General features: G+C 39.1%; 1 protein-coding gene across 1 annotated transcript in view; it reads right to left on the reverse strand.

The window, feature by feature from the left end:
* LOC113113078 (dystonin-like) overlaps positions 1–27,693 on the reverse strand; it is a 154,391-nt gene that overhangs the window by 67,561 nt on the left and 59,137 nt on the right. Inside the window, exons 11-38 of the mRNA XM_026279235.1 lie at positions 26,825–26,937; positions 21,395–21,501; positions 20,188–20,307; positions 19,444–19,539; positions 19,234–19,361; positions 17,475–17,568; positions 17,039–17,193; positions 16,472–16,904; positions 15,531–15,659; positions 15,210–15,287; positions 14,962–15,123; positions 14,485–14,589; positions 14,254–14,349; positions 14,049–14,174; positions 13,770–13,922; positions 13,526–13,680; positions 13,257–13,383; positions 12,994–13,177; positions 11,951–12,108; positions 11,588–11,766; positions 11,143–11,281; positions 10,867–11,060; positions 10,601–10,763; positions 10,438–10,521; positions 10,094–10,201; positions 9,904–10,002; positions 9,254–9,355; positions 1,245–1,382 (exon numbers count right to left, since the gene is read on the reverse strand). Of these exons, the coding sequence (XP_026135020.1) occupies positions 1,245–1,382; positions 9,254–9,355; positions 9,904–10,002; positions 10,094–10,201; positions 10,438–10,521; positions 10,601–10,763; positions 10,867–11,060; positions 11,143–11,281; positions 11,588–11,766; positions 11,951–12,108; positions 12,994–13,177; positions 13,257–13,383; positions 13,526–13,680; positions 13,770–13,922; positions 14,049–14,174; positions 14,254–14,349; positions 14,485–14,589; positions 14,962–15,123; positions 15,210–15,287; positions 15,531–15,659; positions 16,472–16,904; positions 17,039–17,193; positions 17,475–17,568; positions 19,234–19,361; positions 19,444–19,539; positions 20,188–20,307; positions 21,395–21,501; positions 26,825–26,937 (3,925 nt within the window). The remainder of the gene's footprint in view (positions 1–1,244; positions 1,383–9,253; positions 9,356–9,903; positions 10,003–10,093; positions 10,202–10,437; positions 10,522–10,600; positions 10,764–10,866; positions 11,061–11,142; positions 11,282–11,587; positions 11,767–11,950; positions 12,109–12,993; positions 13,178–13,256; positions 13,384–13,525; positions 13,681–13,769; positions 13,923–14,048; positions 14,175–14,253; positions 14,350–14,484; positions 14,590–14,961; positions 15,124–15,209; positions 15,288–15,530; positions 15,660–16,471; positions 16,905–17,038; positions 17,194–17,474; positions 17,569–19,233; positions 19,362–19,443; positions 19,540–20,187; positions 20,308–21,394; positions 21,502–26,824; positions 26,938–27,693) is intronic.

Consider the following 27,693-nt stretch of genomic DNA (forward strand, 5'->3'; position numbering starts at 1 on the left):
TGCTGTGAGGTGACAGTGCTACCCACTAAACCACCCGACATTCAAATTTATTACGTAATCTTTTATAGATAGATAGTTTGTGACCATGGGAACTTCTTTGTACAAATGTTACTGAATAAAAGTGCTCTTGGGAACAATTATAAATCATGCTGGATGACATGATCATCAAGTTCTACATACACGTATGGGGTTTGTGATATTAAAGCAAAATATGGAGATACACTTTATACAGATTCTGAAATACGTCATTTTTTCTGTTATGCTTTCCACTAAAATTGTAATGCTGATAATATGGTTGTACTAAACAGAAAATGTCAAATACAAGCATTTCCACAAGTGGCCTCAGACTTTTGGATCCCAATGTGTTTTTAAAGACATATTGCCATGTTTATATGAACATCAGGATTGAGTTATAAAGCTTTTGTTTGGAAAAGCATATGGAAGAAGATCTGTAATTAGGAATGTGAAACTTTAGATGGATGAATGGTCATTCAGACACAACTTTTTCTAATTTGAGAAAAGTTTATTTTACATGGCATGTAAATTGTTCTCTGTTTTGGGTCAGTCAACAGAACATTTGCCAGCTAAATTACTTGGCTCTGACAACCAAGCAGCACTCCAAAATTGGTGGTGTGCAGGACTGTGCTTGATGAAATGTAGAGATATACAGGAACAACTTCACTGAAGCAGGGAATTTCATAACCATCAAAGAATGCAGTGATTTAATGTCCACTGTAATTTGTACAGTTTATCACACTGTACATGTACTGTATGTTGTAAATGTATCTGACTGAGCCACATGTGTGCTTATGGATACATTTTTACTGGATTATCACTTTTGTCCCTTGTGTAACAGTGAAAAATAAGTGACCTGATGACTGATCCAGATGTGATCTACCAAAATAGTGATTATTGTGATTATATCAATTACTACTTGAAATAAATGGGTAGATACTTTGTGGGTAAAAACTTTCTGTGAAATGTGGGAGGATAACAGAAGCCAGTATGTGAACAACACGAAAATATGAAGAGATAGACAAAAATATCTTTATTCAGAAACATAACAATGGAAATGTGTATGTTCTGATGTGTTTGACATAAGAAAAGGTTGGAAATGATGAAAGCAGTTCCCTGAAATGCTCACTATGTTGACAAGATGCTGACATAAAAACAGCTACAGATCCAAATCTGAAAACCTGTTGAACAAAACAATGAAAAACAATCAGGTAGTTTGACTTGTTTACCTGGGGCTTATTAGTGCCCTCAGTGCTGGATTTGCCATCACTTTGAGCCTTTCCATCTTTGTTTGGATTCGTTTTCATCCAATTTAACAACTTGTTAACCTTATCACCATGCTCTTTCTTCTCATCCTCAACAGATCTCTAAAATCATTGGGGGAAAAGTGTATGGTGGATTAGAAAACAATGTAAAACATTCATAATTAACAAAATAATGTCTATGTCTGAATACAATATACAACATGAAATCAGCAGGTCTATAAGCTTCCAGCCATTTTAATTGGAAGCATATTTGGCAATAAATTAAATATGCCATTCAAAAAAAAAAAAAAATGATACGAGACATTTTTCTTACAGTATTTTATCTTACAGTAGAAAAAACCCACGTTTAATATCTCCCATTTTCACCAATATGACTTTCAGGATAAAAATCTATTTTATTTTAGATAACGCTCAACCACAAAGGGTAGCAAATATACTAGCCATGTCTATTACTTTTTCTGCCATTCACCATGGTGTGATATTAGATAGACACTGTCCAGAACCATATCAGAAGTGCTGATAGGTCCAGAAGTATTGGAAAGATGAAGTATTGCCAGCGCTATGGGGCTTGGTTGCTTCAAGAAGGACAAACCCAGTGTGGCTGTCAAAAACACTCTTTTCTAGAGCTTCCTTGAGAGACATTTTTCGCTTGGTTTTGGGGCAGGTGATACATTTCGAATGGGAATGGTCGTGTTGAAGATGTGCGGCAGTCGCTTTGTCGATCAAGCAATTCTGTATCGCATCCTCCAAAGAGACTCTCTCTTGGCTCTCTGGGCTAATGAGTCCACCAGTCGCCAGTTGAAACTCAAGACACTTCACTCCAACATCTTTCGGGAAAAGGTTCTCTTGCATCGCCTGGGCCACAGTTAAAGTCTTTCCGCTCTGAGGGTGAATGATACCATAATAGGCTTGCTCAAATTGCTGGAGCTGTCTGGCAAAACTTTCATCAAAGAGTCCTCGATGTTGTGCTTCTTTAATCAGAACCCTTTCTCCAGATGCTGGATCACAGATGCCTCCAGTGCAAGCCTGAGCTTCTAGCAACCTCAGCGCGGTGAGTCGGTCCACAAGGTTCTGCTGGTGTCCTTTGAAAACCGGGACTCGTTTCTTCAAAGAAACATCCCAGAGTCCTGCAATTGGACTGTTTGGAACTTTAAAGACAACTCTTCTGGAAATCAAAAGATCAGCGAGCTCAGAAATACTGAGCTGCCCACTCCGGTAGCTGTTGAGCTCTTCCATTTGGAGAATTTTCAGACTAAGAGCATTTTCAATGCAAAGCTGCCGCCCACTCTTATGGTCTGTTAGCATGTGTAGAAGGTTCCTACTTGAGTCCATGATTGTTATCTCCTGCCATTCGCTCTCTTGTTGTGAGAGAAATAGGTAAGTTCTCTTGTCAATGTGGTTGGCCTTATATGCTTCGTAGGCTGACATTTTCGCACCACTTGAAGTGTTGATGACCGATGTCCTGTGTTTGCTGGATGGTGAGAGGGTGTACAGATGCTGGTCACCAAAAGGAAGAAGATACACTCCACCATTGACATCAAAAACACAGATTCTGAGCAGTTCGCTATAGTACGCCTTCTGCCCTGTTTCTGGGAAGTGAAAATCTTTTGGGTTGCTGACTGGATCATAGAGACTTTGAAGGGTAGCTTGATTTACGAGACCCAGCTCTAGTGCACAATCCATGGGTACCCTAATTCCAATCAATGGATGAATCAACCCCCCAGTAGCGATCTGCGTTTCTATTAATGCTTTACCTCGATGCCGGTCTAGAATTCTCTCCTCCATAGCTTGAAACACTGAAAGAATCTTCCCAGCATGAGTATAACCACTGACTGCTTTGTAAGCTTCAGTTATTTTATCCTTGAGATCCCCAGTAATGATACCTTTCTCAAAAGCATCTGATGGCAGGTAAGCTTCACCTGTCATAGGATCAATAATGCATCCTGTGGCAGCTTGCGCTTCCAGAAACTCAATGGCATAGGTTTTAGATATAAATCCTCCTGAAGCAGCATCTAGGAAGGACAACTTTTTCTTGCTTGACTCCATGTAAACACCTGCAATTGAGGATGGTTTACCAATGAATTGAGCGAGTGATGCTTCTATCTCCTCTATAGAGATGAGGCCTGTTTGCAACTTGAGTGCAATTTCTTGAGTAATTATTTTTGTTTTTACCAACTTTTTCATACTTATCCGTCCTCTGAGACCTTGAATTTTATTGGAAGAAGACTCAATTTTTAGCACTTTTGATTTACTTGTTACAGGCGAGCCAGAAGCAAGATCAATGGAGAAATCAGAATCAGAGATATTGAATGTAACAGTTTGGCTTTTACAAGACCTGACTTTATCAGACACTGAGCTTTTCCTAAGTATAGTGTCAGTCATCTCACTCTGACTGTTACCAACCAACCCTTGGTTTTTATGTAGTTCAAAAGAATTCGAATTCTGGAGTGAAACTGGACTTTCTGTTGAATTGGTAGCATATTCTTGCGTTCTCTCGTTGATCACTTGCACTTTGCTTTGCTTTACTTTTCGTAGCTCCTCCAGGACTTTTTCCTTTTCCAATGTAGCTATCTGCAAGCATGAGATCATTTATGCTATTAGAGCATGAAAATATGTCAAAATAAGTTTATATGTTTGATAAATATATTACATAATAATTGCATTACTTTTATACATTTATATATTAATAAATACTTAAGCAAGAAATAAGATTGTAAAATGTAAGAGTAATTTCTGCATCAACAAAACTGCAACAAATAATTATTGTTTCCTTTCTGCCCTTCTACCCCATCCTCTAATGCTTTCATTCACGAAAGTGAGAATTATTTGCTTGCTGAAATTAACATTGCACTATTGCTATCTGGGGTAAGCAGATAGTAAACAGAATTTTAAATATAGTGATCGTGGCAGCATTACATTTGCAATTGATGATCGAATTCTGTAAAAGAGAGGTCAACTCTCAAATGACAATCTGGTTTGCTAGTTGTCAGAATTTGGTTCATGATGTGAACACTGTTTTCCAAACTATGGTATGTTTCATGTGGAATCCAATGTGGTTTGCTGCTGATCTGAATTCAATTGTTCTTAAATCGCAGAAATGGAGAAACGAAGCCAATGGAACCTTTAGCCAAAAGCATAACGGCTAATGCTAACATTTCTGCTTTGCCAGTATATGGGAAAGGAGACCAGGGGCTGTTTTTTTATGGTTGTCAATGGATTAGAGGCTTCACGACGCTAAATAAACAGCACTTTAGAGGAAACAGCTTATTATTTAATGAATTGGCAGCCTATAAGCCAATCTCCAACATGTTTTACACTAAGCAATACTTTTGGATTTATCTATTTTTAGAGTTCACACTGAAAAAAAATATATACTGTTTTTTTATAAGAAAAGTCACTGACTTTTCGCGACAGGTGGGATTCAGCTTATGGCACTTCTCATTAATTCTTATGGGGTCCATTACAGTGATTACATGTCACACAACTTTGACTGAAAGTCAATGACATCAAGGCTGAAATGTGATTGGTTCTTAAAGTGTTAGTTCGCCAAAAAATGAAAATTAGCTTGTGAAAATTGTCTCACCCCACCAATTGTCTCAGTTTCATATGACTTTCTTTTTTCAGGCGAATCCAGGCGGAGTTATATTAAAAATTGTCCTGGTTATTCCAAACTCTATCGTTGCAGTCAGCGGGTGTTGCAGTTGAACAGTCCACAAGTCATCAAATAAAGTGAGCACATTCATAATAAACGTGCCTCACACTGGGGAGGAGGGGTTGGTTGATTAAGGCCTCCTGTAGTGAGTCCATGCATTTTTGTAAGAAAAATATCCATATTTCAATTGCAATAAACACTTTTTTAACACTTCCGTTATCTGTCATTTACATGTTAGCTGTTCCAGTGGATGACGTAAGACGTCGGCATTGTGTGATTAGTGACGAACATGAAGAGAGAACAAAACAAAAAGACTGTCATGAATTAAAAGAACAAACCGAGGATTAGTAAAGAAAAATGTTGGAGAATTTTGCTTCCTTTGCTCCTATAAACAAACTCGCGAAACTAGCATATCTCAGAGCCACACACGCTGCGCATACGTGCTCCGTCATCCGCTGGAACGGCTTCTGCGTATACAGGTAACGGAAGTGAGAAAAAGGGTTTATTACATTTGAAATATATATTTCTCTCAAAAACACATGGATTTATTACAGGAGGCCTTTATTCACCCCCCAGAGACGTGTGAGCCCCATTTATTATGAATGCACGCACTTTATTTGACAACTTGTGGACAGTTCAACTGTAACAACCACTGACTGCAATCATAGAGCTTGGAATAGCCAGGACAATTTTCCATATAACTCCGACTAGATTCGTCTGAAAGAAGAAAGTCATACACCTAGGAAGGCTCGTGGATAAGTAAAACAACTTTTTAATTATTTGGGTGAACTAACCCCTTAAGGCACTCTTACTGTTACGCTTTCTCCCACAGTAAGTAATACAGACCCTCTCATCTCCCTATAGTAAGACAGTCTCTGGAAATGAGTCGCTATTGATGAGTTATGATTGCTCAAATTGCTCGCCTCCAGCAGAAGCTGACTTCTCTAAAACTTTTGCAGAACATTAATGGTAGACAGACCAAAGTACAAAAGTGAGGCAAGCAACTCTATCTACTTTTTTGTGTAAACAGCTGCCAGCTTGATGACACAAGCGTGTCATGGTCCCGAACCGCATGTGTGAATAGAATAGAGGGGGAATTACTGAACTCTGGTTCAGATAAGCAGCAGAACCAAGTGTGAGAGCACCCTTACTTACAGCTGTCTTTGCACATTGTTAAAACACATCAGGAAATGACAGTTTTACAAAAGCGTGAAAACACTTGAAGTTGTACCTCAGAGCTCATTTTTATATTCTTGAGTTCCTCCTCCATGTTCCGTTTCGCTTCTTCGTATGACGCAACAATTTTCAGAGTCCGTTGAAGTTCAGTCTTTAGCTTTGTCACCTCTTCATCTTTAGCACACTGATGACTGGCATGTCCGAGTGCCTCCAATTCTTTTAGATGCTTCTTCTCAGAACTGACTGCTACCTCAAGCTTCAGATTCTTCTCCTGTAGAGACTTAATTTCACTGATGTATGAAACAATCTGTTCCTTTAAAGATCTCGCTTCCCTTTCAGTGATGTCCAATTTCTGCTCAGTCTCTGTCAACATTTGCTTAAGCCTTGATATTTCGTTTGAGCTGTCTTTGTGAATATTGTCAAGTTGAAAAATACTGGATTTCACTCTGATTTTTTCAGTTTCTAACTCAGAAATCTTGGATTTTGCTTTGAGAAGTTCAAGGTCAAGTATCCCTCTCTGCCTGTCAGACTCATCCAACTGTTTGCGTACGTTGCAGAGTTGCTCTTCAACCTCTTGTTTGGCTTTTGTTGCATTAGAAGTTAATGTTTTCAGCTTCTCCACTTCTTGAGACAGGTGCTTGTTGTCTCTCTCAGCTGTTTCAACAGTATGTAAGCACTCCTTTAATTTCCTCTCGTGCTCCAACTTTAAGCGTGATTCATGCAGTGAAACCTTTTGCACAATTTCAGCCTGCACTAGCTGCAGTTGAGTCTCGTAGCCTTTCTTTTGTAAGTCCAGTTTGCCTTTGAGATCGTCAAGCATCTTTTTACAGTTGTCCAATTGTTCACCAAGCTTCTGTGATCTCATCTCAGCAGCTGCTGTCTGATTTTGCTTCTGTTTAAGCTCTTCCTGGGTTTGTCTCAACTTCTGCTTTAGCTCTGATGTTTGCAGAGTTAAACTTTTGATTTTATCTTCTGCAGCATTCCTGTCCTTCTGAAAAGTGACTAGTTCTTGTTTTAAATTCAGGACAGATTTATCTGCACTTGAGCTCATTTCTCGCATAACAGAACTTTTCCTCTGGAGTTCTGCCTCCACCTCTTTGAGTTTGGACTGACTTAACCTGTTCTCATCAGTCACTCGCTGTAGCTCATCTTTTGTTCTTTTTAGAGTGGAGCTAAGATCCTCAAATTCACATTTTAAACCCTGTAACTTCTGGTCAGCTGTTTGCTTATCCCTCTGAAGAGATGAAATGTCCTGTTTCAGGCTTACCGTGGCCTTCTCTGAACTTCCACTGATCCTGCTAATCGTCTGCTTACATTTCAAAAGCTCATTTTCAAGTTCTCGAACTTTTGACAAGCTCTTTTTACCTTCAGATGACTCCCTTTGAGATTCTCCTATGGCTTTTTTTAAAGCCATGTTCAGGCTATTTATCTCGACTTTATGTTCCTGAACCTTCTGATTAGCCAGATTCTTCTCAGTGGTTATAGAAGTCAGCTCTGCTTTGAGATTCGCAATATCTTTTTCATAATTGGTGATGGTCATCGTCAAAGACTTGATCTTCTGCTGCAGCTCGGCTGTCTTTTTGGCTTCTTCATTGTAATCCTTAAGTCTGATTTGAAGCTCATGAGATACCTGTGTTTTGTTCAGAAGTTCCTCTTCAACAATTTTAACTTGAGATTTTGCACTTTCTGCCTGGGATCTGAGTATATTAATTTGCTGTTCCTTACTGTCAATCTCAATGGACGCTCTATCAAGTTCAGCTTTCACATTTTTAATGGACCGTTCAGTCTCCATGTTAATCTTCTTGAGTTCTTCGACTTTCTTGCTAAGCTGGGTCACTTGCAAGGAACATTTCTGAAGCTCTAGTTCAAGGTTTTTCATTTTGAGTTGAGCTTCCTTCTCTGTTCTTGTCTTCAGATTGATTTCTTCTTTGGCTCTCTGCAGTTGCTCCCTCAAAACCTCTGCCTCACCTTTCAGGATTTTAATCTTTTGGTCAGCATGTGATTTGTCCTGCTGGATTGAATCAATACTTACCTTAAGATGACGTGTATCACTTTCCAATAATTTATTTTTTCTATTAAGCTCATTCACCTTGAAAGTCATCTGCTCTACTTCAGATTGTTTGGAAGACAACTCGTCTTCCAAGCACCTGAACTTATGAGTGCTCTCCTGTTCCAAGGAGGTCCACTGTAGGAGCTTTCCTTGATTGACCTTGAGTTGGTCTTTTAGGCCATCAACCTCTGTCTTCTGGAACAGTACTCTTTGCTCCAGAGATGATTTGTCTCTTTGGAGAGACTTGATTTGTTCTTGATACACATAGACAGACTTCTTTAGTTCAGAAGTTTCTTGTCTCAACTCCTCAGATTTCTGTCTCATGTTGGACCTATCTGCATCCATTTCCACTTGTAGCTTCAAAAGCCTGTTGTTTGCTTCATCTAAGAGTTCTTTAAAACGTTGCGCTTTCTCCTCAGCCACAGTTTTGTGGACAATAATTGAGTTCAATTCGGATTTCAAGGACTTGATTTCAGTCTCAGCTCGCTTCTTACCCATAATGAGCTCCTCCATTTTGCGCTGCAGGACTTCTGCCTCAGATTCAGAATGTATCATTGAAGAACTGCTTTTAAAAGTTGACAGTTGTGCACCTTCTTTGGAGAAACCCAAGACAGATTCACCTTGCATCATCCTGACTTCTGAATGGTGGGCCAGATCCATTTCCATGATTCTCACGTGGCTAAGAAGCTCTGCCTCAGCGTCTTCCTTAGCCCTAAGTTCTCGCTGTAATGTGCGACTATGTTCTTCCAGGCCCTGGACGTCACTGTCCTTGCGACGCAAATGATCTTCCAGCTTTTTACGGGCTAATGTACTCTCCTCGATGCTCTTTTTAAGGTTGCGGAGGTTCTCTTCCAGGGAGGCCTGTTTAGCCTCTGACTGCTGAACCTGTTGTCGAGCACGATTCAACTCTTGTTCTACAGAGCCCTTGCTTTTGATCACACCTTCTAGTTCAACACGGTATTTCTGAGCCTCATACTCAGATTTTGACTTCTGTAAGGTTAAGTCCTCGATTGACTTTTTCTGCATCTCAAGGTCTGCCCCTAGGATGTCCAGCTGCTGTTGCCTGTTAGACAGCGAAGCCTCGAGATCCAGTACCTGACGCCTAAGCCTGCCGATCTCCTCTTCACTTTCAGATTTCTGCAGCTCCATGCTCTCAGTCCAGCTCAAGTACTCCGCATTTTCCAATGACTTCCTCCTCTGAAAATGAAAGACACAGTCATCTTCCAGTCAACCACCTGGAAGAGAAAAGGCGGTTCTTGCCCACTTACCAATAAAAGCTTGAAAAATACTGTTTCCAGGACATGCTTTCCCAAGAGATAAGGTCACCAGCAGTGATACAAAATACAGCCATGCGTGCTGTTTGTATCAAAATAAATGTCCAAGCACTGAGGAACATTTTGTATTGCAGGAATCACCAGCAGAGTTTAATAAACATGTCTGTTTATGTCGTTAGGGTGTATGTCGTTGTTCTAATCTGTCAATGGTGAATGAAACATCGCTGTGTGAATGTGTGTGTGAATGGGTGAATGTGAGGCAAATTGTAAAGCGCTTTGGATGGCCATGTGGTCTGTTGAAAGCGCTATATAAATGCAGTCCATTTACCATTTACCAAACATGGCTGGAAGCACAGTCTCGCCAAATAGCATGCAATAAAGCTAGCAATAGCATTTCATCTAATATACTAATGCTAATTAACACTACTGGATGAAGCATTAAAGACAAGCATAAGTCGACAAATGTCATACCTCATCCTCTTCTGCCCTCTTTAGTGTTTCACCTGCAAACTTCACATACTGTGTCATCAGAGTAACCAGGGCTGTGTAGCGTGTACGAAGGTCCATAAACTGAAGAGGAAATCAAACAAAAATATACTCACAAATACTCAAAAGAATGCCAATGTAAGAAAATGACGAACATCACTGTTTCCTCTCGTACCTCTTGCTGGATGACATCAGAGGAACTCTGCATCTTCCTTCTCTTCATTGGAGACTTATGCTGAGAGTCAACCATGGCTCTGTAAGTCATCAACTGCAGTTCATAGTCCTTATAAAAGAGGAACAAACATTATTCAGTATAATACCTTTATTTTACCATATTCTTAATTGCCATTTTCCTATTTTAGTATCTATTGTATTGTTTTCTTTGGGGGTGAAGTCTTACTAATAATGGGCAAAGGACAATATGGTACTGAATAATTGCACTATTCACATACCTCAGTCTACCATTGTACCTTATATTTTGTTATATCAGAATATTTCAAAGAAATAATTTAGTCTTACTTTCACTCCAACTGCATACTGCTCTGAATACTTCTGGCACTCCTCAATTTTGCTTTGTTTTTGTTCAATTTCTGTGACCAAAACCTAGAAATAATAGCAATGTTAGGATTTGGTGCGAATGAATGATATGAATAAATATGATGTAACATTTTTTTCTTCATACTTTCTGCTGGTTAAGGAACTCGGCCAATGCCTTGCTGTCCTCGGGCTGATTCTCTTGGGCCTTGAGCTGCTTGGCTTCCATTTCTTTGCTCCATTCATCAAGGCTGTTGTACGTGTCTTTGTAATACTTTAGTGATTTGCTGATGCCTTCCAGGTCTCGGAGCCTGAACACCATGAAAAATTTATATTATGAAGGTAAATAAATGAGAAACGCACTTATCGCTGCAGCACAGCATTAGCTAGGGGTGAAAGAGTCAACTCTATTACCTGTTTTCAATCTGAGAGTAGATGTTTTGCCATCGTTCTTTGAGCTGGTCGGCCTTCTCCTTGTGCCAGTCCAAATCAAAGTCTCTTTCGTTGTGCGTTTTGAACATGCGCTCACTGACCACTCGTGCCTTCTGCAGCTCGTCCTCCAAGTCATGGAATACCTCACGCCTTTCATCGATTTCAGACCTCCATTGCTAAAAATTACCATCAGTGCCAAAGATGTTTAATGGCTGAACCATCATGGAGACATAAAAGGTTACAATGAGATTTTATTACCTTAAGAGTGCTCATGACGCCATCGATAGATTTGATATTAGCATTGATCGTGTCCTCCTCGCACAACTTAGCTTCATAAAGTTTGACCAGAGCTTCTGCACTCTGACTGTGCTTCACCACCAAACTCACTGTCTTCAGCCTGAGTGAAGATGATAGAGTCAAACAAGTCAGATTATACAGCACTGGCTTCAGCGCTGACCATAACAACAGATCAAAATTAAATGTAAAGATGCATTTACATTAGCCTGGTAATGGTCGATTTAATAATGGGAACACTTTACAAGGACAACAGACACAGGGATGTAGCGCAGACACAAGAAGGACTGGGAAGTGTCATTCAAATTCACAATGCTTACATGAGGGTCACTTCTCCAACTATTTATTAAATAACACCCTTCTTAACTTTTCCAAACACAGCACATTGGAGGAGAACCTCAAGACTCACTTCTCCAGGTAGATGCAGCACATGGAGTAGACCTGGTTCGTGCTCTGAGTGAGGATGTTCAGCTCAGAGGAAAGCGTAGGGACGGATGGAGAGGCAGCTGCTTGCCTGAGGAAGACGTCACACTTCTCTCTCAGGCTCTCCAGGTCATCCTTCAACCTATCCAGCTCTACCTTCTTCTTCTAGAGGAAAGAGAAAGGACCCATTTTCCTTCATACATTGGACTTGAAGTGGTGATCCAACTTAATACCAAAAATTGGTTATCTCACTAAAAAATATTATATTTATTTAATGTTTAACTATTTTTATTTTTAAAAAAGTATTATGTGAAAATAAAGAAGAACAGAATCAAGGTGGAGATCAAACCTCCTGTTCATTGATGCGCAGCACACACTCCTGCAGGTCGTCTCTGTCTAGCGGGGTACGGATTTTCCGGATCAGCTGTTCCTCATGACCCTCCACTCGCATGCGGAAGTTACGCACCTCAGATATGAAGAGGTTATACACGGACTCCTCGTGTTCTTCTGTTGACCACCAGAGGGCAATACATTCCAGATAAGTGCATCATTGAGACTCCATGTCCAAACAATCATAATCTCTAGTTTTTTTGTACATTTATTTCTGTTTCTTTGAGAAAACATACTGAAAATGTAACTATTGACATCACAACTGAGTTTATACATCTTTAACACTGGTGTATGTGCAGATAACTATGATCAGTTTTGTTGACGGTAAATCTAGCAGACAGTATTTCAGGACTCCATTATTACATTACAGGTGCAAGACAGTGAACTCGTTTGTTTGAAGAACAAAAACACAAATATATTTAAAGTGTACATAGTAATTAAATAATGGAATTAGGTGCATTAAAAATGATCAATAGTTAAACTTCCAGATGCACATCCACAAACCCTTCTTTCTAATTTCTCTAATGTTAATCTGTAAATGGATAAAACATAATTCCTTGTATTATTACCTTTCTACTTAATAAGCTTAGGAGAACACATGTTTCTTAAGTATGTGTGCTATATGTCTGGTGGCACCAGTATGGCCACTCTCAGTGTTGGGGAGAGTTACTTATAAAAGTAATGCATTGTAATACTGCTTTGCTCCATAAAAAAAAAAATAATAATAATTAATTGCATTACTGAATTGCACAGTGTAATGCATTACGTTACTTTTATGTTACATTTGGTCACCAGAGCTGGGCTTGCTTATGTGTTCTTTATATTTTTGGCAACAAAGTCACTTGGATTGGAAAAAGTAACTCAGATATTTTGTTGTCAATTCAAAAGTAAACCATTATTACTCTACTCATTATTTGAAACAAATGCGTTACCCACACCACTGGCTACTGTCAGTGCTGTCATTTGTTGTATATGGGGACGTGTGTGTGTACAGTATCTTGCCTCTCTCTGCAGATTTGAGGAGTTCCTCATAGTACTCCTTACAAGCCAGAACCTCCTTTTCCAGCTGGGCACAATCAGCCACCGTAAAAACCTCAGATTCATCGCTGTCCCTCAGGAAGTCCTCAAAGTGGGACTGCAGGCTGCTCAGCACCTGCTCGTGATCACCCGGCAAGAGCGTCTTGATCTAGAGAGGGAAGTTAACATTACACTACTGTATCGCATGCTAGGTTTCGTCTCAGGGGAAGCAAAAAGGAGATTTGTACCGAGGCAACAGTGCTTTTGCGGATGGTGCGGATGTCAGTCATCAGATAGTGCCAGGACACGACGCTCTTCATGTTAACGTGAGAGTGGTGCCACAGAGCCAGAACATTCTGATACAGCTGCTCCATCCTGGTGCAGTGAGAGAAAGAGAAAGAGAAGCAAGCATAATATTATATCTTTAAACCCTTTGGTTCCTTTATTTCTTTCTTAAACTCAGATGTACAGAAGAAGAAGAAGAAAACATTCAAATGAATTGCCAGACTGTCCTCACCTGCTTGCCATTTCCGTGGCCTCCTTGTTGGGTGGAGGTACACTGAAGCAGACTGAAGGCACCATCGCCTCATTTCCAGATGGACTGATCACTTTCCACTTTGCCCTGTGAGAATTGCTCACTAGAACACACTCATCTTCTTTGCTGATGGTGATCTGAAGAGAGAGGGGTCACAGAATTCATCATGGCAAGCACCGCTGTAAATATGCAGATATCAGTGGAATTAGCAGCACGGTGAACGGACCTCTATCTGGCGGTAGTCACAGATGGCTTTGACGGGTATGGAGGTCCTGATGGGGTTCTCTGGGTTACGGGCTTTGAGCTGAACAACAGACTTTGCGCGGCCCACTAACCCACCCACTGTGCTGCTGTATTTCAGGAGCTGTTCTTTCTCATCCTGTGAAGAAACATCAGTCATGCATATACACCTCCAAAAATACTCATTGATTACTTAATTCCTTAAGTTCCCCAATGCTCCAACCCTAAATAAATGCATGGCTTGATTGTGCGGATGTGAACTAACCATGGACTCTTGAATGAGATCCTCCAGCCGATGTAAACTGCTGCTTCGGTCGCAGCTGTACTTCCTGTGGATGGCATCTTGGAGGCTCTTAAGGTAATCCAATGACTCTTTGGCTTCGCTGAAAAACTGTACGGAGAGTAAGAGGATACCTGTAGGTCTGACATAAACTGTCACAAGTCTTACTGAGAACAGCTGCGTCACTCACGTCAAAGTAGACGGCGTTCTCCTTCAGATGTTGCTCCACACAGTGACAGAGCTGCAGGATCCAGCTCCACTGAGTCTGCATGGCTGCTCTGTACGCCTGCACAGTGCACACATGGACACAAGGGATCTTAAATCAGATACGCATTTTCATCTTCATATTGAAAACACTCAGCATATTTGTTTTAAATGGTCATCAACAGAGTCTAGTGTAGTGGTATTTTTGAGGCTGTACCTCGATGGTCAGTCTGGCAGGATGGTTCTCCAGAAGGAGGCTCTCTGCCTTCTCTTGTACTGACTTGATCACCTCCTCTTTGTCATCCAGTTCTCTCATGAGATCCTGTGGAAAGACGTGGGCTCATGAAGACACCCCTGGCACAGATATCTAGCTTCCTTTCCAAAAACATGCACCTTAACATGTAAAGGCGAGTGAAGGCAATGCAAAACTCATGTGATTAACACAAATTCTTGATTATGACGGATGTTGACATTGCCGCTATATCTAAAAGTTGTCTTTATCGCTCCAGTAGAAGAGGATGTGTCGGTTTAAGCTGTTTTCTATCGAGGCTCTAGTGGATTCATAATAATTACAGTATGGGTGGATTTTCATATTGTCATAATAAAGCCTTAAAGCAAAACAGTATTTATCACAGCTAATCCATCTAATGATACATGATACAACATGTGTTTGATGTGGTCTGGATGAACTCACTGCGTGATAATCCCTCTTCCTTGAAACATTACTGTTCCTCTCACTCCAGTCGAAAGCCACTTCCTCTTCCTCCTTCTCATTGAGCCAGATCAGCTCCTGAGTGGCACGGGACACAAAATCATACAGACTGTCCAGGTGCTTCTGCCTCTCACCGGAGCATTTCTGAAAACACAAGAGCAGAAGACACTGAGACGCACAGTTCTGACAGAATGTGGGCTTTAAAAGCAGATCGGACAGAGATCCATTACCAGCAGCCTCCTGTACTGGCTTTCTAACGTCTTCAGCTTCTCAGAGTAACTCTGCTTCAGCGGCTGGGTCATCTGGATCTGTGAGTCACACGGTAAATCACACGCTTTGTCTTTATATGTTTAAGACAACTATGTGTCGGTATACATATCATTTAAAGGAACAGTTCATCCATAATTACATTTTAGAATTTTCACTGGATTTTAGCAAATAACAGCTTTAATATGTTTTTTTTTTTAGAGGAATTCTGAATTATGTCTGGATGAAACTGTATTGAGCACTCCAGATAGTAAAATATCAAACTATGTAATGATGTATATTACCTCACTCATTTTGGCTTCTTTGATGCTCATCTGGAATTCTTCGATGGCTTTGTGAAAATCTTTATGATTCCCTAAATTTGATTCAACGCTCGGTAGATCAGAGCCCCATTCTGCTTGATCAAGCTGAACCTTTCAGAGACAAACAGATCAGGACAAAAGCATCAGATTACCTCGTCAAAAAAAACTGAAAACTTAGATTAAAGGTGCTGTAGGGAACTTTTGTAAAAAAATATTTTTTACATATTTGTTAAACCTGTCAGTATGTCCTGACAGTAGAATATGAGACAGATAATCTGTGTAAAAATCAAGCTCCTCTGGCTCCTCCCAGTGGTCCTATTGCCATTTGCAGTTACAGACCGCTCCCGGTAAGAAATCAACCAATCAGAGCTGCGGTCCGTAACTTTGTTTGTGTTCAAAATGTAGAAAAATGTATATAATAAGCGAGTACACCATGAATCCATTTTCCAAACCGTGTTTTTAGCTTGTCCTGAATCACTAGGGGGCACCTATAATAAGTGTTTATATTCGGACTATTTTAGATTGCTTCGGGGGTACCGAGGCGGAGTAACCCAGTACCTTTGTGATTCTTCATAGACATAAACAGAGAGAAGTAGTTCCGGCTACGATGTTCTTCCGCAAGACGCAAGCAGTTCTGTTTATTAACCGCTAGAGCGTCAAAAGTTCCCTACTGCAGTTTTAAGTCTTGAATTACATTTATTTTTCTTCCTGTACTGGAAAGTAAGTAAAAAAAATAAATAAATAAATAAGCATAGACCTGGTTAAAATAACCGTAATACTGTAAAATGATTGCATCTTCACTCAAATCTTCACGCTTAGCATTTTTAATGATTGACACCAAGCAGACAACAAGATTGTTTGTCCAAAATGTACAAAATAAATCCAGTGTGAAGGACTAAAGGAACCTAAAGTCCTCAACATACCTGCATTTCCTCAACCCAGCTAAGCAGATCCTGCACAAACTTCATATGAACCTCATCCTCGCTCAAGCTGGGGTCCAGGAAGGAGGATTTGAGCATGGGTTTGGGGATCTGCATGTGTTTGAGCTGCTGAAGGCCAGCGGGCTCCATGCCTCCTCCTCCTCGGCCGCTGAGGTAAGTCTGGACCGCGGCAGGGGTCATGCTGGGGGTCATGGCCGGGCTCATGGCAGGGCTGCCGCCCGATGTGACCAGGCCTCCGTGACTGAGCGCAGGAGACAGTCCAGCACTGAAGTTTTGGGAAAAGTTTGAGTTCAAACTCTGCGTGATGCCAGAGATCATCATCTTGGTCTGTTCTGAGGTCAGCGTGCGTCCTTTGCTGTAGACGGTTGAACACTCTGTCCTCAAAGCCAGCAGATCGTCTCGGAGCTTAGACACCCTGAGGACCGAAGAGATTTTAGGGTTTAAAACCAGTGAAGGTAAAGCAAGCGTCACTATTTCTATTGTTCATTTTGAGAATGCCTCAACGGTTTATTCTCTTTAATAATGAAGTTCAGCGAATGACGATCTGACCTTTGAACGAGCTGGTCAGCGAGGTAGAACTTCCCGTCCAGTAGAAGCTGGATGTCCACCACTTGCTGCCTCAGTAAGTTCTCACACTCCAGAAGGTATCCAGCGATCTCTGCTTCATTCTGAAACTGGATTCCTGATTCCAGCCGCTTGGCATCCTTCAGGATATATAAATGTTTTAGTGCAAGAAGAAAATGTGTATTTTTAAAGAATATTTTCTGCTTAAGTATACTGTCTTTTTTCCAGAAAACATGAAGCTATTATCTAAACAATCTTGAGAGGTAAAAATTATTTTTTTGTTCTTATATTCTGCTAAGTGTACACCTTACTCAATTTTGTTTTTAAAGCAAGAAAAAAAAAGCAAGAGACAGTAAAAGAAGAACAAAAGTACATGTGACAATTACTGGAAATGAAGATAAAATCCAGATTAGGAACTCACCGACTGCAGAGCCGTCCGCGCTAACGCTAGTTTGTCCTCTCCGGCTACGCAGTCTCGCTGAACTCTGTTTGCAATCTGCTGTAGCATTTCAAGCCTACGAGAACAAGACAGGTCGAATCAAACATCAGGGCACGTCTAACGTCTAACGCTCTCCTGAAGCGCGTGGCTCCCTCACCTGGGTCCGTACACAGAGTAGTTATTGAGATAGAGCGGTGTGCTGGACAGAGGCTCGTGTGCTCCGGAGAGCAGGTTTTCAGCCGAGCCCAGGCTGGTCAGAGTGCTGTCACTCACTGAAGAGGTGCTACTGCAGTACGCCAGGTTGCTCTGCATCATAACAGACTGACACTATCTTTGGCCGCCCAGAGAATGGCGTTCACCACCCCTCCATCAGCAGCAGAGAGCCCACCACCCATGTACAGTCCCACACCCTTCTGATCGCACCTGCTTCCAGCCACTGCTATTTATAGGCTCATAACGATGGCAGAAAAGCCAGCCCACAACAGCATCAGCCCCAGGTAAAACACTGAGCACTGTTTTTATGTGAGATAGATGATCCAGCACAGGTTCAGACACACCACACAACACATTCCTCTCCCTCCTTAACAGCCATTTCAATCATTTACAGCACTCACAGCAGTGCGGTTATTATAGAATCATCTGTACATAAAAGTGCTAATCTATTTCAAAAGCAGGAGTGATTTCCATTTATTTTCAGGTAATTTCCAACACCATGTTTTCACCTAAATATTATGGGTAACAACTGTGAACTGCATTCTGCATTTCTGAGCAGGAAACAAAACTCATCTCTGCTGCTCAACCAGTGCTGGGCAATATAATAAGAAAAAAAAAAACTGATGCCTTCTGATGACATATAATATATATCTTCGACATAAATTTGAAATGCATATAATAATTACCAACATACATTTTTACTAAAACATTAAAAGTGAAATGTGTGAACATCAAACTAATTCCTAATTCCTAAACCATAAAGAAAGCATTTCAGTGTAAATTGTTCATTTTTTTCTCCTCCAACAATTCATTTCAACACATTCTTTGACAATTGACATAAGAATGGATTTATGAATGATTGACACAACAGTGTTTCTAGATTTACAGAACACTCCCTCATTTCTCAATCATCAGATATCCGATATATATTGAACAGATATCTCTCACCATTTGTTTCGCCCCATCGGTTGCTATATTAAATGGGTTGGAATGCTCAAACAAACAGAGCAGTGTTTTGACAGCAGCACAGTGTTTGGTGTTTCAGGAGAACAAGCTGGTCTACAGAGAAAGCCATCTTTAGCTTTCACATTCATCTCAATAGCAGTTGCTTGGCTGGTGCAGGACTGATCAGATTAGAAATCTGACATCTTTGTTTAGAGCAAGCTAATTTAACTATTTTAAGAACCCTCAATAAACAAGAACCCTGCACTGATAAAACACCAAGTAAAATAAAACAGAATACTGGTACTATAAATATTGCTGGAAAAATAAAAAATTACAGCTAATTGTACCTAACTGGAACAAGCTAACATGGCCAACCTTTGAAATAATGTGTCACTGCACATTTGGTTGAGATATGCAGAAGTACATTAGTGGACATTTTTAAGTTTGTATTGTTGCCAGTTATTCAGGATGAAAATGTCAAAAACGTCAAGTGAATTCCCCAGTGGAACGCATGTCATCCACACCCATATTCTTTCATTAAGAAATAGCGATGGAGAGATAGCGTGTGTAAATCATCTCATACCTGTCCACTTCAGGCCTCAGGCTCTTCTCTCTCTCCAGCATGGCCACGATCAGCTTGCCCCATTCCTTCTCCACATCATTAGGATGGTACCCTTGAGGGAGCTGGATGCGACCGAACTCTATCCACACCTACATCCCAACATACAGCAGCGTTTCAGACGTCCTACATGTGCCACATAAACGATCAAAAACAGGAACGAAAGATACAAACCTCTAGCATTTTGTAGAGATGCTTGATTTTGGCCTTTTCGTTTTCTTTTGGTGGTATTTCGTTCTCTTTAAACTGTAGATACTGTGTATAAAGTGCCTGTAAAGTTCAAATGGTTAATGTAGACAAGACAAAACAACGCAAAGCGATTTCTATCCATCAGACACACAACATACCCAATCGAGTCACCTGTCCTCTATGCTTCTGCTCAAGGAGAAAGATTCAAGTCTTTAAAGAGGCTTTAATAGTTTTCACGAGTCGGACGCTACCTATTTGCATGGAAATCCTCTGAGCCTCAGGCTCTAATTCACTATGCAGTGCTTAATGTTAGCAACTACCAGAGTCTGAGCAGCTGCTGGTCCCTGAATGTTTGCTATCTGACAAATTATTACTTAAAATAAATCTGCCCTGTCAGAAATTAAAATGTAAAATTGGTGCAGGAATAGTTCTCCTCAAACTCCCCCTTATGTATCTCCAAATCTGCATGTGCACTAATTATACATGCTACTGTCTGAGCCATATTTCTCATTTCCAAATAAAAAAAATAAATAAAAAAAGAACATTATGTTTTGCATGAATATAAGGTCTGTTTTATGATTTGTTTTTGTTTTTCAATGTGTAAAAATGTTTCAATGTGTATGTTTTATATGCACATACAATTTCCATTATTTACATAATTTCATTGAAAAATCAACTAGCCGGTCAAGTACATTCTTAACAATAACATGAAAATGTGAGGCATCTCACCTTAAGTTCCACAGGATTGCTGGGGAAATTTCTGTCTGCCATAACAGTCACATTGTGTTTGATCCACTGGCTGAGGTACTTCACCATGTTCTGGTATTCCACCCATTTAACGTCCACATCCTGTTTCAGGAACATCATCAGTCAACTTTTGTTTAAGATCTACATATTTAAACACAACCACGCATCGACCAATAAAGGATACATTTACAGGATGTGTCACTTCTTGGCTTTCCAAAAGTATTTCCTTCATATTTCAGAATTGCAAGCATGTTGGAATGAAGGTCAATGTGTCTTAAATGGGAACCAGTATACACATGCATACTCTTCCTCAATGTTCTGGGAACGATTCCAAAGAATCAACAGATTCCTTAGGAGCTTCCAACTTCATTTCATTTCCTGCATAACACACCTCCATCTCTTCCAAGATACACAGAATGCTTATGTAATGTGGAAATGTAGATAGAGTTTATTTGCACAGACCAAAGCAAATTGACCAGGCCACCCAGCTAAAACCTGACCAGTAAGTCGGGCAGCTGATATCATCCATGAGATCAGCCTGAGTATCCTCAGAGAAGAGTCATACAATTTCAGAAAGTGCACACATGTAAAAATGTAAAAAGAGGTTTAGAGCATTATGTAATATTAATATTTTGTTGTGTTTTAAAGTAGGCTTATCTTGATGTGTTGACTAATTTACTAAAGCACATATACTACATTTGTTGTTGTTTTTTAATTGTAATTATAACTCTGAGTTAGTCAATATTATTGTACATCTAAAGTTAATATATTTTAAATGTACTAAACTGTGACTTCTTTACAAATGACAAATGCTTACTTACCAATATATTTAAGTACATGACAAGCTTCAATATAAAGATGACATTGTATATTTTAGCTTACCATTGTCATGCTTGCCAGTAAATGCTTGGCAGTAATTATGAAATGACATATAAAGTCATAAAATTATAAAAAGCAATGAAGTTATAAAAATAAATACATAAAGTTATAAAAAAATAACTCTGAAGTTCAGCTTTGTGCGTTTAATATTGATTAAACTCTACGATAAACTCTGAAAACATTACTTACATTACTTTCATACATAAGTATATTCTTTTAAAGTATATTTTAACTATAATAATTCTCTTTTTAAAACTGTGAACTTTTTCACAGGGGTGGTGACATTATAACTATATGTGATTGTACTTACAATTGCACTGATGCCCTCCATACCCTCCGGTACTTTCGGGAAGACATCGTATAATGTTGATACATATGTAATGACAGACTTCTCGTCCGGAGATGACACATCCACATCTGATCGAAAGGACAAACATTTGATTAGTTGAAATGCTAATTAATAAAACACTGAACAGTTTTGCAACAAAGAAAAATTAGTTTAAGGTTTTATTAAGAGTTGAATTCACAGTTTAGTCTGCTGAGTGTTAGTCATTGAGCGCTAAATACTATTCTTAGATCCCAGTGTTGTTTTACAAATGACCATGAAATATTGTGAAACTGCAGGGTGAAATATCTGACATCCACACTTTCTCTACTATAGGAGAGGAAGAATTGTATAAATTGTTAAATCATCTAAACCAACAACATGTATGTTAGACCCTATACCATCTAAGCTCCTAAAAGAGGTGCTTCCAGAAGTCATAGATCCTCTTCTGAGTATTATTAATTCCTCATTGTCATTAGGATATGTCCCCAAAACCTTCAAACTGACTGTTATTATGCCTCTAATCAAAAAAGCACAACTTGACCCCAAAGAACTTGTTAATTATAGACCAATCTCAAATCTCCTTTTTCTGTCCAAGATACTAGAAAAGGTGTTATCCTCACAATTATATTCCTTCTTAGAGAAAAATGGTATATGTGAGGATTTCCAGTCAGGATTTAGACCGTAACATAGTACTGAGACTGCTCTCCTAAGAGTTACAAATGACCTGCTCTTATCATCTGATCGTGGGTGTATCTCTCTATTAGTTTTATTGGATCTTAGTGCTGCGTTTGACACAATTGACCACAGCATTCTTTTGCATAGACTTGAACACTTTGTTGGCATCAGTGGAAGTGCATTAGCATGGTTTAAATCGTACTTATATGACCGCCATCAGTTCGTAGCAGTGAATGAAGATGTATCATATCGATCACAAGTGCAGTATGGAGTACCTCAAGGCTCAGTACTAGGGCCACTACTCTTCACACTTTACATGCTATCATTGGGAGATATCATCAGGAAACATGGTGTTAGCTTTCACTGTAATGCTGATGATACTCATTTCTTCGCAGCCCGGTGAAACACACCAATTTGAAAAACTAATGGAATGAATAGTCGGTATAAAAAACTAGATGACAAGTAATTTCTTACTACTAAAATCTGAAAAAAACAGAGGTGTTAATTATAGGACCTCTTCATGTAATAAACTAGAACACTGTCTAAGACTTCATGGCTGCTCTGTCAATTCTTTGTCATCAGTTAGGAACCTAGGTGTGCTATTTGATAGCAATCTTTCCTCAGAAAGATTTCAGACTTTGATTAATGATGTGCTAAGAGACATGGTAAACAGATTTGTATTTGTATACTTGGATGATATTCTTATATCCGCTTGTAATAACCTAGAACACTGTCTAAGACTTGATGGTTGCTCTGTCAATTCTTCGTCATCAGTTAGGAACCTTGCTGATGACGAAATCGCAATCTTTCCTTAGAAAGCCACGTTTCCAGCATTTGTAAAACTGCATTTTTCCATCTCAAAAATATATCTAAATTACGGCCTATGCTCTCAATGTCAAATGCAGAAATGTTAATCCATGCATTTATGACCTCAAGGTTAGATTATTGTAATGCTTTATTGGGTGGTTGTTCTGCACGCTTAGTAAACAAACTACAGCTAATCCAAAATGCAGCAGCAAGAGTTCTTACTAGAACCAGGAAGTTTGACCATATTAGCACTGTCCTGTCAACACTGCACTGGATACCTATCAGACATTGTATAGACTTTCAAATATTGCTTATTACTTATAAAGCCCTGAATGATTTAGCTGAGGTAATGGTTTACCGCAGTATTTGAATGAGCTCCTGTTACATTATAATCCTCCAACTCCGCTGTGTTCTCAAAATTCAGGCAATTTGATAAAACTAAAATATCAAAATCAACTGCAGGCGGCAGATCCTTTTCCTATTTAGTGCCTAAACTCTGGAATAACCTACCTAACATTGTTCGGGAGGCAGACACACTCTTGCAGTTTAAATCTAGATTAAAGACCCATCTCTTTAACCCATCTTGGTTTACACATAACACACTAATATGCTTAGGGATTTTTATGCTGCATTAATTATGTAAACCAGAACCGGGAATACTTCCCATACCACCCAATGTACTTGCTACATCATTAAAAGAATGGCATCTATGCTAATATTTGTCTGTTTCTCTCTTATTCCGAGGTCATCGTGGCCACCAGATCCAGTCTGTATCCAGATCAGAGGGTCACTGCAGTCACCCAGATCCAGTACGTATCCAGACCAGATGGTGGATCAGCACCTAGAAAGGACCTCTACTGCCCTGAAAGACAGCGGAGACCAAGACAACTAGAGCCCCAGATACAGATCCCCTGTAAAGACCTTGTCTCAGAGGACCACCAGGACAAGACCACAGGAAACAGATGATTCTTCTGCACAATCTGACTTTCCTGCAGCCTGGAATTGAACTACTGGTTTCGTCTGGTCAGAGGAGAACTGGCCCACCGACTGAGCCTGGTTTCTCCCAAGGTTTTTTTTCTCCATTTTGTCACCAATGGAGTTTTGGTTCCTTGCCGCCGTCGCCTCTTGTTTGCTTAGTTGGGGTCACGTCATTTACAGCGATATCGTTGACTTGATTGTAAATTAATGCACAGATGCTATTTAAACTGAACAGAGATGACATCACTGAATTCAATGATGAACTGCCTTTAACTGTCATTTTAATGCAATATATTTAGTTTAAAGCGCTATATAAATAAAGGTGACTTGACATTCACTGCAGCTCAGATTCAGAAATGCTGTATTTTCTGCTGTATGCAGAAAACAACACGTCAAAGTTGAATCACTTCAGAAATGTGGTAGAGTTGTGTTAACTAGCAGCTCCCTCTCAGTCTGAGACAACAATCACATCTCAAGAATCTCGCACATCACTGAAAGAAACAAAGATACTCTTCGGCGTCATTGTTTGGAAGCAGTTGGCAACCTCATTTGTTTCCATGAGAAATAATAATGATGAAGATGTTTTCAAATTACATTGTACTTTTTAGGGCTGTTGATTTAACGTTATTTTAATTAATTTGTTAAAATAACGCAATTAAAATATTTGAATACAATTAACGCACACACCCCCAGACCTGTACGTCATCTTACATTTTTATACAGTTGACTGTTGATGAATATGATGCAGTCACATATACGCCTTTAAAATGTAAGATATCGGGGCCATAAAAATGCAATTATTTGAGTTTTTGTCTAATATTTCTATCATGTGATAAGCGATATCACACGAGCGGTAAGAGCAATATTACACAAGTGCTGTTTTTTACCCCAATAGCACAAATTTAAAATGTGATTTTAAACAACAGTTCAGTAAATAAGAAGTTTATATTGTGTTATTTAATATTTTAGTATTTTCATATCTAATATTTTATATAGGCTTCATAATTGTATGTTTTTTGCTAACTAAAATATTACCTATAAAACCACAGCAGAACTTTTGTAAATATTCAAGCAGCACACGAATGAATCGGGTCATCCAATGATTCACTGTCCCATTCATAAAGAGAGACATTTACTTCATTCCTGTATGAAGGAATCGAATGAATGAATGACTCAATGACTTACTTATAATGACATTTACTGCCACCTACTGGCAGTTTCAGTTTCTTATTTAGAGTATCATTTCATTAAAAATAAATAAAATAAAATAACAAAGTTATAGTACAGCCAAAAATAAAAATTCTATCATCATTTACTCACCATCATGTTGTTTCAAACCTGTATCATTTAGTTTCTTTTACTGAATATAATCAAGAATGTTGGTAACCAGAACTAAAACAAGACTGTTTGGTAACCAAGATGATTTGCTTAACAATGTTTTTAATTGTATGAACAAAAAATACTGACATTTTATTTTATGTTCCACAGTTTATGTTATGCCAGTTAGAGTTGGGAACCGAGAACCAGTTCTGTTTTTTAAAAATACATTTCTACGTTTCCATTGCGACAAACGGTTCTGGTGTGACACGTAACCAAGCGCTGTGAGCAGCCATGCACCATTGTTCTGATGATTCTGTGTTTCCCGTAAAGGATGTCACAAACCAAATAACAGAAACGCCACCCTGCTCTTTAATTACTGAGCACATTGTTTCCAATGACACGCTCTCCACAGATTTGCCATGCCGCATCGTGTCTTTGACTGCCGAACGCACCCGCACCTTTGATAACTGCACGTCGTTTTGTCTGACTGTACATGTCACCTGCCATCACTAAATTACATTACATTTGTCCCATATTGTCATAAATATAAATACTGACTTCAACTTGGACAACTAAATAAATAGACTGCTATTTTTATGTAAGTATAATGGTTAAATTATTTAGTATACAGATCAAGACTGGTAAAGTGATAGAAAATATTTATTTTCATGCATTTTAAATGATTAAAAATGTGGAAACCACTCATTGCATCACACCATCTTAAGACTGCATTATTATTTGTAAAATAGGGGTTTTATGGAGTGTGTGTATACATGGTTGTAAGTATAACAGTTTATATTTCATTAATTTAGGGAAATGAACAGGTGTCTTAAATGTCAAGGGACTATTTTGCCAACCAGCTTATTCCTGCTTGAAAAGCACAATGTTGTGTATAAAACATCAACTTTGAAGAATATGGTGATTGATGGACTAGCATTACTCAACATTACTTGCTACCTTCCAGCAACACTACATTCAATGAAGGTAAAATAGTAAAAAACATAATAATATTTCATGTAAATGGAACCGAAATCGAAACTGAAAATTTGTATACTGTAATATATGTTGGATTTTGACATTGCCAACCTTTAAATTAAGTTGAGAGTAAGGAATAAACAGAATTGAGCATTGAGTAGTTGAGTATTGTGCATTTTTCCCTACCACTATTGTTTTAATATTTGTTTAATGGTTTTAATGGAACCGATATCAGAACCTGAAAATTTCTAACGATTCCCAACCCTAATGCCAGTGTAGCCTAAACATTTGTGTGCTAGACTAGGAAACAAGCTAGAGGTGAAATGCAAAGAAAATGAAGTTTATAATTATTCATGTTATGTTTTCTTTGTCATTTGTAGACAAACATATTCAACCAAAACCAGTCTTCATCCCACCCAATTGTAAAGAAGATTATAGATGACTGAGTTAGTATCAATGAATGAAAGATTAGTGGTGGATGGATGTCACCACTTAAAAAATATATTTTAATTTAATGTTAGTTAATTGTAAACAACAACTAACTGATAATTCGTTTTTAAATACAGTCTACACATAAGTGCAACCAACAAACTTTATGATGTAAAATGCTAAATGAAGTCACGTGCATGAGGACATTAGTTTGGCATTGAAACTCACCCTCTGGGTCCAGCAGTCGGGCCACACCAAGCTGCTCGGCCACACCAAACGCTTGCTCTAAGTTGGATCTGCTACTTTGTGTCGATACTTTGCTCATATCAACCAGGTCGGGCCTGAATTAAGACAAAACCGTGACAATATGTTCTTACTCCACAATCTCTGCATCTCTGATATCTTTCTGTAACAGATATGTTTTGTATTACACACCAAGATCGTGCTTTAATGGGATACTCCACCCAAAAATGACAATTTTGTGATTAATCACTTATCCCAATGTTGTTCCGAACCTGTAAAACCTTTGTTCATCTTTGGAACACAATTTAAGATATTTTGGATGAAAACTAGACAGCTTGTGACTGTCCCTTTCACTGTCAAGTTACACTGTTAATGTCCAAAAAAGTATGAAAAGCATCGTCAGAATAGTCCATTTGGTATCAGTGTTTCAACCGTAACGTTAAGAAGCAACGAGAATACTTTTTGTATGCAAATAAAACTAAAATAATGACTTTATTCAACAATTTGTCTCCTCTGTGTCTCTCCATATCACCGTAGTGCCATTTTGGAAAATATGAGCTGAACTCAGGCCGCTTACGCTCTTCTGTGTCAGACACGCCACAAGGATACGTTTTATATGTGTATTTACGCTTTAATTTAAAAGAAAAAGAGCATCCTTGTGTCTGGCTAAAACAGAAGAGCATATGCTGCCTGCGTTCAGCTCATATTTTCCAAAATGGTGCTACGCTACAGTCTATGGGACAGTCACAAGTAGAGGTCGACCGATATATCGGTCGGCCGATATATCGGGCCGATGTTTGTCATTGTTTATATATCAGCATCGGCCGATATCCGTTTTTAGTAGCGCTAATTTA

Source organism: Carassius auratus, chromosome 13 (assembly GCF_003368295.1).
Source record: "Carassius auratus strain Wakin chromosome 13, ASM336829v1, whole genome shotgun sequence".
In the NCBI taxonomy this organism is placed as follows: domain Eukaryota; kingdom Metazoa; phylum Chordata; class Actinopteri; order Cypriniformes; family Cyprinidae; genus Carassius; species Carassius auratus.